Genomic DNA, 15,191 nt, shown 5'->3' on the forward strand with positions numbered 1-15,191 from the left:
GGACCCAGCACCTCTGCTGCAGGCTGTTGCAGTATGTTGCTCATCTCCCGGCCTAAGACCTGTGCTGGGCCTGCCTCGTGCTCTGTTACCAAAGGGTTCACAGCCAACCTGCACCCAGCCACTGCATGAAGGGCTCTGCCAGTGGTGCATGTGGTGGCTGGTGGCATATGTTGCTGGCACTGGGGAAAAACATCCTCTTGTGTCTGGAAGGGGCTGCTCTTTAGGATTAACATAAGGTTTGGCTCTCATTTCAGAACTGGCTGGGCTATACCAAGAAGAAGGCACCTATCGGCTTCCACCGGGTGGTGGAGATCTTGCAGAGGAACAATGCTCCTGTGCAGGTGAGTGAGTAAGTGCTGCTTATATCATCCTGCTCTTTGTTGGGATTTGGGGTGTGAATGATTCCCCAAGTGAGCTGCTTCCTATCTGGGAGTGGGAGAACAGTTTGCTGAGCTGATGGCTCTGCCAGGTGGGCACAGCACTCAGCTGAGTGACCCATGCATCAACAGCAAGCGTGGGTGGTAGTGAGGGCTGGGTCCTAGGTCTAACTGCAAGAGGGACAGTGGGCCTAGAGTCATCTGGGAGCTCTCTCCCCCCAGTGCATTGCCACCTTTGTTTGCTACGTTAACTTTTCTTACGCTTAATCTGACTGGCAATGGTTAACCTGATCCATAGGAATGAGGTAGCCCAGGACTCTGAGCTTTGTGAGCAAAGCTTTACTGCCTCTGGGGTCCTGAGCAGTCTTGTCCTGATCACTTGTTGCATTAGGAAGGAAGGGGTCAAGTCTGTGTGACCAACAGCCTTGAAAGGTTTTGTGACTGGGGTGAGAGAACGAGGCAGGAGGTACCTGCAGAAGGGAGCTGAGACGCTCCCCGCCTTCACTCGCAGGTGCTGCAGGCATACGTGCGCCTGGTGGAGGATGTGGAGACACGGTTGAACCTCGCCACCAAATACAAGTGCCATGATGTTGTCATTGAGGTAGGTCCCTGCTGTGTATGTGAAGAGGTGGGACAAGAGCCTGCTTTTCATCCCTAGCTTTCATGTGCTCTGCCCTGTGCCACCGCTCTCGTGTGCCTGGTGGGGGTTGTTTATCCCTGTGGCCTGGGAGCAGCAATATGGTTCCCAGTGAGCCAGGAGAGTGGCTCCTAGCACTTGTGCTGTGGAATTCTGCTGTGGTGGGAACTTGAGGGGGGATTGAAGAGTTGCCCTGCTTATCTGCAGGGCACCATCTAACTATGAAGTGTCCTTACTTGGCTGGGTGCTGGTTTTGTTGTTTATCTAGACGTACAGGGATCTAAAGGATCGCATCCAGCTGACAGCATATAAATGCAAGGTGGAGCGAGGCTCTGCAGACGAAGAGAAGATAAACAGCATTCTCAACAACATGGTAAGAAACACCTACTTTCTCTTCCAGAGACTCTCATTGGAAATGGTCATAGATTAGGTGTAAGGGCGGTGGCTGCCCTCCATTCTTTTTATCCCTGCTGGGAAGCTAATCTTATGTTTGGGGTTGCATTCAGTGTAGGAATGAAGGGTGAAACTGATAGAAATAGCACTCTCTGGCCGTAGTTGTTCTTGTCAGGGATTGCGACTCACTAACTTGGCCCCTGAGGGATCTGTGTTCAGTGCTGATGTTCATCATGTCTCGTTCTGTCTTTTAGCAAATCCGATGGAAGAACTGAGCACCTGTGAAGCAGCCTGCTTGGCCTTCGCCTTGTCAGTGAAAGAGGAAACTTCAAAACCCAGTCCAGTGCCAACAGAGCAACTCTGTTACTACTCATTGCATGATCAACGTTCGTCAGTCAGTGACAGTGGGTGCCCGTGGCTTGTCGGACAGTGGCATTCAGGCTGGTTGAAAGCAGCTGCTCCAATGTAGCCAGCGAAACCATGGTACCAATCCACCAGGGCTGATTCTTTTTGGAATCTGATTCTCTTTGACTTAACTGTAAGCCAGGCATTGCTTTTGTTTATGGAGGGAAGTTGCTGGGCACAGCAAGGTTACGTTTGCTCTGGGTGGTGCCTGGGCTTATTCTCACAAGAGGAACAGGTCAGTCACACTCATGGGTCTCTCCACCAGACAGTGCTGACCAGTCCCTGTAACACTCAAGCTGGCTTGGGCATCACCGCTCATGGCTGTGGCTGGAGTAAAGCCTAGTGGACTGTGTTCTCCCTGCATCAGAGTGTGTTGGGGGAAAGGACCAGCTGCACCTTAAAGCTTTTTTTTTTTTTTTGTTGGTTTATTCTGGCTCACCCTAGGAAAAGAGGTGTTGTATGAACTCCTGCAAAGACCCAGGACAGCAGCCTCTACCAGTATCCTTGTGCTGGCACTCTGCAGCTCTTGGAAGATTCCTTTATCGGGGAAGAACAGGCACCTAGTGTAGAACTGGTCAGAGCCCTGCTGGGTTGGATGGAGAGCAGGGAGGGACCTGTCTCAGTTGGCACAAACATGCTGGCCCCAGCAGCTCTTTTCTCTGAGAGTGTTATGCCAGGAAGGATTGAATTGCACTTTCTCAGAAACACAGCTCCTCAGGCAACTGCTGGCTTCATCCTTCCAGACCTCACTTCAATTCCTTAAATAAAGCTGTCTCTTTCTCCTTGGGCTATTTAATTCCTTCCCACGCTGAGCACTTTGTCACTCTGTGTGCTAATCCTGAGCAATTTATCACACCTCCCACAAAGTGTGTATACAGGGTGTTTTCTCATGTCCTGAAAAGCACAGTGCATGTCACCATAGAGTGGCTTTGCTTGCAGCAGTACTCTGTTTCACCTTCAATGCCATCAGCACAGCTGAATTAATTTTAATGTTATAGGAGAGTTTGCTGTTGCAGGGGTGGTCACCCAAAGGTGAAGGTTATATGTAGTGATGTACCAGTCTGAGGGCAGATTTGGGTTCCAGCCCCCCCTGCTGCACTGTGCACTCTCCATTTTTTTTATGTTGGTGTTTGTTGTTTGTTTGTTTTTTTTTTTCCTCACAGAATCGTTTGGGTTGGAAGGGACCTCTTGATCATCTAGTCTAGTCCTGCTCAAGCAGGGTCATCTGGACAGGCAGACCAGGAGTGTGTCTATTTGGGTTTTCAGTATTTCCACAGCTGGAGACGACTCAGCTTCTCTGGGCAACCTGTTCCTGAATTTGACTACCCTCCCAGTAAAAAGGTGTTTTCTTGTCTTTAGATGGACTCTCACGTTTCAGTTTGTGCTCACTGCCTCTTGTTGAGCCTTCTCCAGGTTGAACAGTGTAGCTCTCAGCCTCTCCTCATATGAGAGATGCTCCAGTATCTTAGGGGCCCATTGCTAGACTCACTCCAGTATGTCCACGTCTCTTTTGTACTGAGGAGCCCAGAACTGGACATGGCACTCTGGATTTAGAGAGGTAGGATCACCTCCTTAACCTGCTGGCAACTTTCATCCTAAGGCAACCCAGGATGCCTACTGATGCCCTGACCTTGGCGTGCCACATGCAGTGCTTTGGACCTGTGGGTATTGGCGCTGCCAAGGTCCTGAGCAAGACAGGACCACTCGTAACAGAAAATCCTGACATGCCACGTGGGATGGAGTTAGTGATTTAATTGTTCCTCACATCCCAGTACCAGAAGCTGGTTACTGGCTTTGTGGGCACCTTCCAGAGCACTGGGATACCGTGGCTGGTGTAAGTGTCTGATTGGGAGCCCCAACAGTTATTCCTGGGTTCCTCTGAGGCCACAGCTCACAGGCTACCCATGACTACTCCATGTGGGCAGGAAGATGAGGGTTTCCAGGGAAATGTGTCTTATGGCTGGGGATTATATAAGTAGTAAACCTAAAATTACGTAGAGCTGGTGGGTTTGGTTGAATTTTATTTTTTTTTTTAGCAACATGGCAGGCACTGCCCAGCTGATGTGGATGATTTTGAGACAGCCTCAGCGGGATACAGATTTCCTCTTTAATACCTGTCCTAGGCCCTGTGTGCTTTTGGCATGTACCTGCTTTTTTTTTTTTTTTGCTTTCTTTGGAAATTCAACTCATCTTTTCCCCATGGACACGTGTGGGCAGGAGCCGATACAGAAACATGTTCAACTCCTGCCCTCTTAGTTTTTTCATGCTAACCTAGCTGCTGGCTCTTGGGGTGGCACAGCTGTACCCAGCAGAAAAACAACAGAGACTGCTGCAGTGAAGGTGGTCCTCCCCCACAACTGATTCCTGCTTTCTTCTGTGCTCTGGGGCATGCTGTGGTGGCTCTAGGAAAGCCTGGGCTCCCAGCTTCCCTGGGTGAAACAGTGCAATTCTCCAGTAACCGGTGCTCACAGTGCCAGTGCTGAGGCTGGGCTGGCTGGGCCCCCCCCAGGGGTCCGGGCTTGCTGCCCATGCAGGTAGGGCTGGTCCCTGCCACACCATCATGGGACATGAACCAGGACAGGACCTGAGCAGGTGGAAACTTGGGGGCCTCGGTCAGGCCATCCTTGTTCCTTGCACCGACCATGGTCCCATGGGCACCAGCTGGCTGCAGGGGGTGAGCAGTGCAAGACAGGACTCCCACAACTTATGATGGGGCATGGGGTCATTTTTGTTCCTGATGAGCTTGGCTGAGGGTGTTTCGGCCCAGCCGGTGCCTCTCACCTCTTGGGAGCCGTGCTGGAGTTGGGTGAGCTGCAGAGAGCCTTAGGGAACAGGCTGGTTTTTGCCTCTCTCCGTTTCCAGTGCAGGTTTGTTATACACTGAAGCGTGCTCTGGGTTCTGTCAGGGGACACAAGTAATTCAGATAGCTCAGCATCATCCTGCTTTGGCCAAAAGCACTGTACGTTTGCCTCATGTCAGGCTAAATGGTGCACCAAGCCGTCCTCTGCTGAAGCAGGCAGGGCTGGGAGGTGCTGCTCCGGTCACCTCTAAATCCCCAGCACCTTTGCTGGCTGAAACACCATCTCCGTAGCAAAGGAGGGAACCAGCTGCTCTGGTGTTCAGAGCTTTCTGGGCTAGTCATAGTCACTGTTGTTGTGACGATTGCCTTGTACCCCTGAAAGCATCCCTGCAGGTCTATTCAAGCAATAATGCAGGTCCTGGGCAAGGGTTTCCACACCTGGATGCTGCTGAGGTGGCTGTGCCACCACATGGGGACTTCACAGCAAATGCATGCAGGGAGAAGGAGCTGAGAGGCTGCTCAGCCAGGGAGGGCAGGAGGCACAGTGTTGGCCTAGGAAAGCTGAGGGCGAATGAAATAATAGCTTTGAACTGGAAAACTGAACCACTTGCTGAAGGGTCTGATTTTCTCATTACTTCCAGCCCAGGAGCAGCTCCAGTGAAGTCTGTGCCGAGCGCTGTGCCAGCAGCTTGTGAGTGGCTGGGCTTTAAAGTCCAGCTGGGACTTGTGTAATAGAAAAATGTAGCGTCAGAGAAAGCACAGATTCAGACGTCCACTGATGCATCTTGTTCTCGGTGGCTGTGTTGTACGTGGGGACCAGCCACTTTCCCAGGTGCCATGTCAGTAAGGAGAAACCCTAAGAAGGGCTGAACCCTGAGAAGATGTGCGACGTTACAGAGCCTTTCAACTCCTCTCAGGCTGATGAAGTAGTAGAAGGTGAGGAGGCTTTGATGCATCTGACAAGGCGCTGCAAGAGGCTGGCAGTGAACACGTGTACCCATGCCATTGTCTTCTGCAAACTTCTCCGTGACCTCAGGTAAAGCGGAAGTGAGCTCCTCACTGCTGGTAAAATGTGCTGGCTGGGTGACATAGTCACATCAGAGAGAAACCTTGATGTGCCAAGCTCTTCCCAAACGACTGCATCTTCACTGAGATAAAATGTGACACAGGCACATCACTGGTCATTCTGGTGCTGGTCTAAACAGCATGAACGTGTCACTGGGAGGACTGGGGAAGGTGGCTGGTCTCTATCGGGAGTTTCTTGTGTGGTTCACACCAGCTCTGTATGAAGTTAAGCATTATATAGGTGTTCCTACCCAATGCTATAGTCTGTTAGCTTTTTACCTGGTTCTGCGTGATTAAAAACTCACCTACTGTTTATACCCATGGTTGTTGGTTACTGATCATCTGCATTTGTGTAAACTCTCCGTCAGTCAGTCTAACATCACTCAGACTAATTTTCCCCTGAGAAAACCAGGGAATGGAGATTATCTCTAGCACCAAATCAGGGTTTCATCCCAGAAACCTTGTAGTGCCCAATGCTTGTGACTTGTTCCTGCCACACATCTGTATGATTTATAATGAGCCAGTCGTCCTCCACTAGCATGTCCTGTCCCACATCCCTTCTCAGCAGCTGCCTCTGCTGTCACAAGTCTACCCTCCTTGTGCTGACTTGTCCCTGAGCTTGGCCATCACGGGGGTCCATGTGTCTGCCAGGTATCAACTCTTAATTGCTGAGCTGCTTTACAGTTAGCGACCAGTTAGCCTCAGCATGGGTGGTGTGTTTTGGGATGGGGATGCCATGCTCCCCGGGGTCTAGCCCCAGACCCCATGGGTGCTGTGCACGCCAGGCTGCAGCCATCAGCCTCTGCCTCTCTGGCAAGCCCATTGGAGAGCTGGGGCATGAGTTGAGCTGGATGCAAGGAGTGGGGCTGGGATGTGCCATCTCTACACATGGCATGGGAACCTGCCTGGAAGGGTAGGACCGCACGTGGTCTGAGGAAACCATGGCTCATGCTGGCTGATGCAAGCTTCTCTGCTTCCCCAGGCAGAGTGGGACTGAGAAGGGTTTGGCGACTCCCTTGGGGGACAGCCACGGCCCAAAGGTTGGGATTATTGGTGGGGGCTGCCTTGGGAAGCAGCTGGTCTGAGTGCTCCTGACACTGAGCTGGGCTCTGCACCCCAGTATCTGTGTTTCTGAGAGCCTGGGTAAGTGCTCCTCAGCCTGGACCTGAAAGTGGGACTCCACTTATGTGGACTTTTTTCATAGCACTTCAGGCAGAACTCACTAAATAATGGTTTTCTGCCGAAAATATTGAAGGTATGGAAACTCCAGGTTTTTTATTGGAAAGCAGAGGATGCTGTTGTAGAAAAGATCTTTATTTGGTTGGAAACCCACTGTCCACCAAACGTTAATTTAGTTGTTTGCTTTTTTTTACCGGTCCCACCTGAGTGTGGTAGAGACATTAACCCTGTTCTTTGAACGCTGGCTGGTTTAAGGCCCGTTTTAGTTTAGTCCCGCACATTTTTGTGGCTCTTCAAAATTCTCCTTGTCGTTTGCCAAGAGCCTGGTCGGTGACTGAGACTCCAGGTTGTTAAATACTCACCCAACACAGAAAACGTCTTCCCAGATGAGCAGCAGTGCTGAAATGGAGACATCCCTCTCCTTGTTTCCTTGCTGCAGGGTCAGTTGTAGCAGACAAGCTTCCCGCTGGGCTCTGAATGCCCAGCCAGGAGAGACGATCAGCCTGCAGCCTTACAGCAACTGTTTGCATACAAACTGTCAACTGCCCCGTAAACTCTTACATAAAACAAGACAAGTGGGGAGAAGGGTCCTCCAGGGAGATTCTTGGAACAATAAAATCCTCTTTCTAATCATCTCAAGGCAGAGAGGAAGCAGGGATTATTAAATGGCTTTTTATAGATCTTGAAAATTAGCCAGATCCTAAGGCTCGGCCGTTTCCGCTAGAGGCTTTAAATCAGCCTGTGTGAACCAGGGCCAGGCAGCTGAGCTCTCTGCATGTTCATTCCTGGCAGAGGGCCTGCCTGCTCTGTGTCACCCTGCTGCTGCCCTTTGCCACGTGGGAATGGTGATGGGCAGCAGCCAAAGTCCCTCTGTGCCACTTCAGGCAGGCAGCCAGCGGTCCCAGTCTGGGACCAGCAGTTTTTCTTTCACCTGCATGTGGCAGAGCACAGGTAACCGCACTGCCGGTGCCCAGAGGTGCTGGTCGGTCACCTGTGCTGGTTCTGTGGGCTCTTGAGTCCCTTCCTACTTGCTTCTTGCAGCAGACCTGCAGAAGCAGGGGCTCGTGTGCTTTTACAACAACTCTCAGCTGGTGGCCTGGGCGGACATTGCATTCCTCTGCTGCCTCCTGTCGCACATGCTGTCTGTCTGCTCCGTCGTTCAGCCTGCCATCCAGAAACCCTGCGTTGTGTACAGCCTTGTCACTGCCGTCCCCCTCCTCAGGTAAAATGGACCATGTCGCTTCAGAGCCTGGACATGCTGCCATCATTTGGGACCTCACAGGGCAAGCACAGCATGCATGCTCTGGCCGAGCCAGAGCTGCGCAGGACCACAGCTCTTATTGCCTCTCACAATTTTATTGTGAAACGTCATTGCAAACCTTGTCAAGGTTGGTCACTTCCCCAAGTCCCCAACTGCTAAAATCACAGGAACACTTTAGAGTTTCAGCTTTCTGTTCGTCTAGAGGAAGTTGTAGCCTTTGTGGCTATAAGCCTGAAAACATAATCAAAAGGAGTCAAGGGAGCTCCAGATCAAATACAATGCTGGCATTGAAACCCTGCTCCTGGCAGGGCCTCTGATTATTGCTGCAAGATGTTGTGAGGCAGTGCAGGAAACAAGGTGCAAAGAAGCAGCCTGCAGTCCTACCATCAAAAAAGCAAACCTAGTGCATCACATTTCACTTTAAGCTGCTGCTGTAGCTCTCCCGAGGGCTCTGAGTGCAGGGGTATGCCCTGTACCCCCTGCTCTTGACCCCTGGGGGTGCCCAGCCCCTGTGGTCAGGCTAGTCCTGGCCTTCTGCTGAGGTGACCAGTGAGGGGCCAAATGTGATGCTGCTCTTCATGCTGTGGGCCAGACTGTTTACTAGTAAAAGGTTTGCAGATCCTGCAAAGGATAATTGCTTCCTCCTCCTTCCCAGCTAAGCCCAGTTTCTTCCCATCAGCTAAACCTGGGTGGTGCTGGCTGTTGCTTGCAGGGCTGAGGGAGGGCAGACAAGCAGTGGGGATCCAGCTGGAGAGGAGAGAAAAAGAGAGACCTTGCTTGAGGGAATCTGTCTGCAGTGCAGAGGGACCTGGACCTCAACAGGTTCCTGTGCTGCTGCAGTTGTGGTATGACCTACGCACACTGGGGAAGAAAGTGCAAGGGATGATTTTTATACACACCCCCACCTTTTTTTTTTTTTTAAACATGGCAAAATTAACAATCCTACTGTGGCCATCTCTCAACTGGCAGTGTTAAGGCCCATGGGTTAACTTTAACGCAAGGTAACAAGGACCCATCAGATAGGAAGAACCTTGCTAGCTGGTTAAGATGGCTGTTGGAAAGGAGTCATTGTAAGAAACGCTAATTGGATGAATCCCAGCAACTGCTGACTCAGCCATGGATGGTGCAGTGGGGTATCCCCTGTGGCTTCCTCTGAGTTTTCCTCATGCAGGACCTTAAAACCTCACAATCCCACCCATGCTGTGTGGCCACTGCTGCCTCTGGGCACCTGCTCCACTACAGTGTGGCCCGGGCTCTCCAGGCGCATCCTCTCCCTTGACACTCGTCTGGGCTGCCTCTGCTCTCAGGTGGAAGCTGATCCTTTGCCGCCGTGCCATCATGAGACCGCAGCACCAGCGCCCTGGGCAGGAGCCTACCAGTGAGTGGGGGGCAAAGGGGATGGTCCCAGACCTGCTGCGAGATCCTGCTGCTGTGCAGGCAATGTGCCCCTGCAGTTCCCTAGGTAAAAGCTCTTTTTTGGCTTAAACTTGGTAGTAGTTCATCTGAGGAGTTGTGCTCGGTGTGTCCCCTGCCTGTATGACTCAAGGCTGGGTCTGGGCTGGCAATAATTTTCTCAGTTAGGAGAGCAGTGTGGGGAAAAAAACCTTCCCGGAGAAATCCTGCCACTGTACAGCTAAAGCTGTAGAGTGGAAACAGCATGCATGGAAGGGAGTGTTCATGCATGGGAAGTGGATGGGCAAAATGGGGCAGCATATGTCTCCTTCACCAGTTTCTCTGATGAGCACCCCGGGGGTCACTCTTTCTTTCAGGAGCACTGCTTTGCATCTACCTGCCACCAGTTTCTGAAGAGCTGCTATTTCCCTTCGTGAGACAGTACTGGCTCTTAGGCTAAATCAGTGAGAAGGAGCCAAGATGTACTTTCCGAGTAAGGACATGGTCCAAAACATTTTTCTTTTCCCTCAGGTGCACTTTCTATTTCCATGCTCATGCTGTTCCTATCACCAGCTGCTATCTCTGTCCATCATAATTTCCTTATATGCTTCTGCGTGCCCTTCTAATTCTCACATTGCTGACTGCTCTTAAAGCAGCTACGGTGCTCACTGTGCCACGATGGCTGAATGGTTACATGGCAGCCTGTAGAGGACTGCTGTTTACTCGATGAGAATGAACTACAGAAAATACAAGCTATACTAGACTTGTTACTATTAATTTCAGCATCCCTCACCTAAAATGATCCTAGATCAGAGAGTTCAAATAAACCAGCTCTGATTGACTGCCAGTGCAATTGTTCACAAGAGTGGGAGATGAGAATATCTCTTCACACCTGTGTGCACACTGGCAACTGACATTTGATTTTGTTTGTCCTGCAGGGAAAATAACCTAACTATTATCCCCGAGTCATTCTGTCCCTGATTCCTCTTTTGACTCCTTATCAGGGTTGTCTGAAGCCAGCAATCTGGACTGGGGCATTTGATGTAGAAAAACAAATTCCTATGGAAATACGTAGAGAGGACAGTTCTTACGGGTAATGAACTTGTGGCAGTTCATGGACTGGGCTATTGAGGATGTTAAGTCAGGGGAATGCTGCTTGAGAGAAAGGACTCCTGCTTGTGCAGCATTGTTCTAGAGCCATTAGGCTGTTTTGCTCCGCCTGGCAGAGTAATGCCTAGCACACTTTGAAACCATTGAAATGAAGAAAACCATTATTTGTTAAATTCTTAGCAAGCTGCTTCAGACTGTTATTGCCCATAAATGTTTCCACTTGTTTTCTCTTCCCAGAACTTTCCCCTGGTTTGACCTGGCAGCTGCAGAGCTGAGAAAGTCTCCCTATAGCCAGCTGCCAGATAAGAGTGAGCTTGTCTGGTGCCATCTTGCTCTGCTATACCAGGCATCCCTTGGAGATTGATCTACAAAGCAATGTGGGCTGATCACAGCACCAAGACATTTCTTACTGCAGCTGTAGTGGAGCCTGGTGTGATGGCAGATGACAAGTCTCCATTCTCCACAGTTGCTTCTGACATTTTCTCAGGAATTCCAGAGGAAACTGCTATGATTCTAAATCCTCGTAAACTATAAAAAAGCCCATGGCAGAATGCTTTGCTGAGATCCCAGCCACCTCATGGGACTGAGGGGTGCAAGAACCAGCACTATTTGCTCTTGGATTCTTTAAAATATTCCAGCCAATAACCCTACGTACACATTTGCTTCTATGAGTTTCACTCTCTAGGCTGCTCTGCAAACTTGCTTCTCCTTGGCTGCCTGAGTTGTGCTTTATTTTGGTCTGAATTTGTGTATTACATAGTCATCTTGGCCTATGAACTGCTTCAATTTCACTAGGTTTTTGTTGCAGTTTCAATAGAAAACTAAATTATGAAACCAAATTACAGTTATTTGGGCGTGGCTACAGCTTTGACATAAATAAATAAACAGGATTGGGGCCAGTCCTTTTTTTTTTTTTTTTTTAATTTTTCCATGGGGTGTCTCAAGGAAGCTGTTGATGCCAGACAAAATAGTAATGATTTAGTCAGGAGCACTCTTTCTGTTGAGCCAGGCTTTAATCAGCACTTGTTGATACTTCCTTGCTGGTGATAATGCAACCCACCACCACCACAGACTACACAATACTTCTTTCAAGGAAAAAGGAGGTAACTGGATATTCTGTCCAAACCCACCCAGAACAAAGCATTTTTTATTCCCTAAATTCTCTAGTTCATCTTACAGTATTCACTTATACTTCCTGCTGTCATCTATCATGTGTTTCAGTACTGTTTGCTGTGATAAACCACTACCTGGTTTTGCTTCACAGGAAATTGTTTCTGTGGTGAAGCCAGAGATTAGTTCTGTTGTTGTAACTAGGCCCCTCACTTAATTAGGATTGCCAACAGCTGCTGGCACCACACCTGTATATCACTTATTGTACCTGCCATTTATCTTGCATCTGGGCCTTACAGTGACCCCAGTCTGCAGACATGAAAGCCTGGGAGAAACCTGTTCACTTGAGCTGCAAGGAAGTTATCAATCACTGGTAATTAAAATATGCCTATGATTGTTTTTTGGTCTTTTTAATCAACTGTGAAGCAGAATTGAAAGACAGACAGTGGTACAGACTGATTTATAGCTTCTGCATCACTTAGTTCCTGGAAGCAACCAAAGGATTGCAGAAAAGAGCCAATGTGGGGACGCATTTGCTGTCACCAAATGGCTGAGAGCTGCAATGGCCTTTTCTATAATTGAGACCAGGTGGAACTGTACCTCCTTGGACAAACTGCAAGGTAATCACAGTATATTCTGCTGTCCCTGCTGGGCTTCTTACAAAGGTGGAAGTGCAGTGTGAGTCTCTAATCCTGCTTCTGGGTGCCCTGCAGTACAAGGAGAGCGTCTGCTGCTACCCCAGTCTGGGCTTGTTGCAAAGGAGAAACTGTAGTATAAGGCTCCAGTCCTGCTTCTTGGATAAACTGTGAGAAAGTGAGGGCATCTGCTTTTTTTCCGGATCGGGACTTTCGCTCCAGGAAGAGACCCATGTTGTCTCTGTATGGGAGGGCAATGGATCTGTTGAAGAGAGGCTCCTCCGTCCCCAGCAACTCTCGCACGTGTCGTGAAATCTCCTGAAATACAAGACAAAATACCAGAAATTCTCATTTCACGGGGCAACATCTATTACCATTCATTCTGTGTCACAGCAGCAGGAAAAAGAACTCGGTCTCTGCATTTTGGAACAGCTTCACGCTTGAAGTTGCAACTCGATAGGGATCTGAACCCATGAGCCCCATGTGACATTGTAAAAGCAGAGCAGACTGCTCATTCTCCAGATATACTGGGGGGGATGGCATCACATCTGGTCTCTTAGTGGCACAAATAGCTCTGCTTTCCTCTTTGCACTTGCAGAACGAACAAGTTATGGGTGAATAAGCTGGAGTCGATTCTGCCTAATGCAAAAGCATTGCTGTTTGCTAAGTTATACTGTCAATATAAAAGCTAATTAAACCAATAAGCCATATTGCTCATTAAGAAAATGATGGGTGACTGGATGTCTGAGCCAGTGGGACCAGGAATTGTCAGTGAACAGAGCCTTGCCATTATTTTTGAAGTCACTTCTGAGAGCGTAACCTTCTGATTTGGCTGAAGCTTCAAAATACAATTCACAAGCTGTTACTGATCTTTCCCAGCATTAGCTCAAAACCTTCCCCCAACTTTGGCTTAACTATGAGGAGCAGTACCCTACTCTGCGAGATACCAGAAGAACACCAGACTAGTATCTTCAGTGGTTTTAATATGTAAAATTACATACAGTAATACAGTAGAATTAAAACCACCAGTAACTTCACTTGTTCACGTTGCATAGCTTCTACATAATTCACTGTGTAGTTCTCTACCAAACTGCCATTTCCCCTAAATTGCAAAAAGTTTCTATCTCACTGAGCTGATGCTATCACATTTATTTCTATAGTAACTATCTTGGTTTCGACCATTCACAGCTTTTCATTAATATTTCTTGTTGAGAAGCTGATGTGCCTGGGATTATGGCCTTAACTTTGCACCTACTCTAGTACATGCTTCCTGAAAGACCCAAAGGGCTGCATCCTGCTCAGGGCTCTGCACACTTGGATTCTATCAGGGTAAAGTTCTCCCAAACACAAGAAACTAGCAGGATAGGGCATGACCTTCAGGAACATCTGGTCTGTGAGATGTTCCCAATTCACTTGCAAGCTTTGGAAAATGTTACAGAGAGAGTCTTGTTTCTGAGCTTGCTGCAGTATGCTGGCTGTCACTTATCCTAGCCCTGAGGAATTTGTTTCTACAGCAGGAGGAATGGGTTACAGCTGATATCTCTAACCCGCGGCTTAGCGTTGCTCAGCAGTTAAACTATCACCATACATAATCCCTATATCCCAATGTGAGGGTGAGGCTTACAAAGCCTGCAAAATTCTTGCCATCTCTGGTAAGTGCCAGTGACTACAAAGGCTGCATCTGCTTGTACTAGATATGTTCTTGAAGGGCTCTGCTGCCTGAAAAACTAAGCGTTGTTATTTGATGCCTTCTCCTCCAAACAACAGGCAAAGTCATGGCACTAGTCCATGTTTTTGGTGGCATATTTCATTTCAAACAGTTAAGATTGTGCAGCCAGACAGAACTGTGGTGAAATTGCTTGTTGGTCCTCTAGAATAAAACAGTGTGCATACTCCAGTCATTGGAGCATAAAGATTTTTCTCTCTTCCTGGTTATTTGAACTTCTACCTTGTGTCCTCTGGGGAAAGCAGCTTTAAATCATGATGCGAAACAAACAATTTGGCTCTGTAAATGCAGCCTCGAGTCCCTCTGCAGTTTCCGTTAGGGAAGGGAAGGAGGGTAATGAAATTTAAGTCAACTTGCTTATGTTCTGAACCTTCAGGAAGCTTTGGAAGGCCAGGCTGTAGCCCCGAACTTCAGTCTAGCTAGCTTAATTATCGGTGTTTGTTAAAGAAAAGATGTAGGTTTGAAAGGAAAATGACCAGGCAATTACATGTTTATAAATGAGGAAGAGACCAAAGTGTAAAACAAGGAAGTAATAAGGAGTTGCCCTTCTGCTGCTGAGATGGGTCGCTCAATTGCTGCAGGTTAAATCTGACTAGATTTTTAGAAGTTCTACAAATCAGTCAGTGGAAAATTACTGAAAAGGAATTCTGAGGGATATCCGATAAAGGCACATGCATCTTGCAAAGCAGTTTCATGGGGCAAGAGGAGCAACATAGGCTTAAAGAAAGGCTAAGTGCTTCTGATGCACTTGTGGTACAGGAGAGGAAGTCTGCGATCTCCAGCTGCCTACGGATTTATACCTGAAAAGACTCAAGAAATAGAACCGTTTGGCTGAACAAATTTGGTTGTCCAGTTTCAGGCTGCCCGCGCGCACAGGCTATAGCCTAGCTTGCCTGCAAGCAGAAAGGGTCAGCGCTGGGCCCCGAGGGGCTGAGGAGGAAGCCCCGGGACCCGCAGCCGGCCGCACCTGCATGTGGCCGAGGTCCGTGACGCCCATGGCGGGCAGGTTGGAGCAGTTCGCGAGGATGAGGCGGCGGCCGGTGATGCCGTTGGCCCTGAAGCACTCCTGGGCAGGGAAGCGGAGGGAGAGGCGGATGGGCC

The 15,191-nt window shown here is 49.0% G+C and overlaps 2 protein-coding genes across 2 annotated transcripts in view; both read left to right on the forward strand.

Annotated features, from left to right (window-relative positions):
* Window positions 1-2,594, forward strand: part of VIPAS39 (VPS33B interacting protein, apical-basolateral polarity regulator, spe-39 homolog) — a 13,622-nt gene extending 11,028 nt beyond the window's left edge. Inside the window, exons 16-19 of the mRNA XM_009646580.2 lie at window positions 255-341; window positions 889-978; window positions 1,283-1,387; window positions 1,662-2,594. Coding sequence (XP_009644875.1) covers window positions 255-341; window positions 889-978; window positions 1,283-1,387; window positions 1,662-1,682 — 303 coding nt within the window. The 3' untranslated portion in view covers window positions 1,683-2,594. The remainder of the gene's footprint in view (window positions 1-254; window positions 342-888; window positions 979-1,282; window positions 1,388-1,661) is intronic.
* Window positions 2,595-5,407: 2,813 nt separating this feature from the next.
* The window catches only part of TMED8 (transmembrane p24 trafficking protein family member 8), an 18,985-nt gene continuing 9,201 nt past the window's right edge, over window positions 5,408-15,191 (forward strand). Inside the window, exons 1-4 of the mRNA XM_035902091.1 lie at window positions 5,408-5,648; window positions 8,079-8,244; window positions 9,425-9,579; window positions 10,857-12,349. Of these exons, the coding sequence (XP_035757984.1) occupies window positions 12,292-12,349 (58 nt within the window). The 5' untranslated portion in view covers window positions 5,408-5,648; window positions 8,079-8,244; window positions 9,425-9,579; window positions 10,857-12,291. The remainder of the gene's footprint in view (window positions 5,649-8,078; window positions 8,245-9,424; window positions 9,580-10,856; window positions 12,350-15,191) is intronic.

The sequence above is a fragment of the Egretta garzetta genome, unplaced genomic scaffold, assembly GCF_000687185.1.
Source record: "Egretta garzetta isolate BGI_Z169 unplaced genomic scaffold, ASM68718v1 scaffold79, whole genome shotgun sequence".
In the NCBI taxonomy this organism is placed as follows: domain Eukaryota; kingdom Metazoa; phylum Chordata; class Aves; order Pelecaniformes; family Ardeidae; genus Egretta; species Egretta garzetta.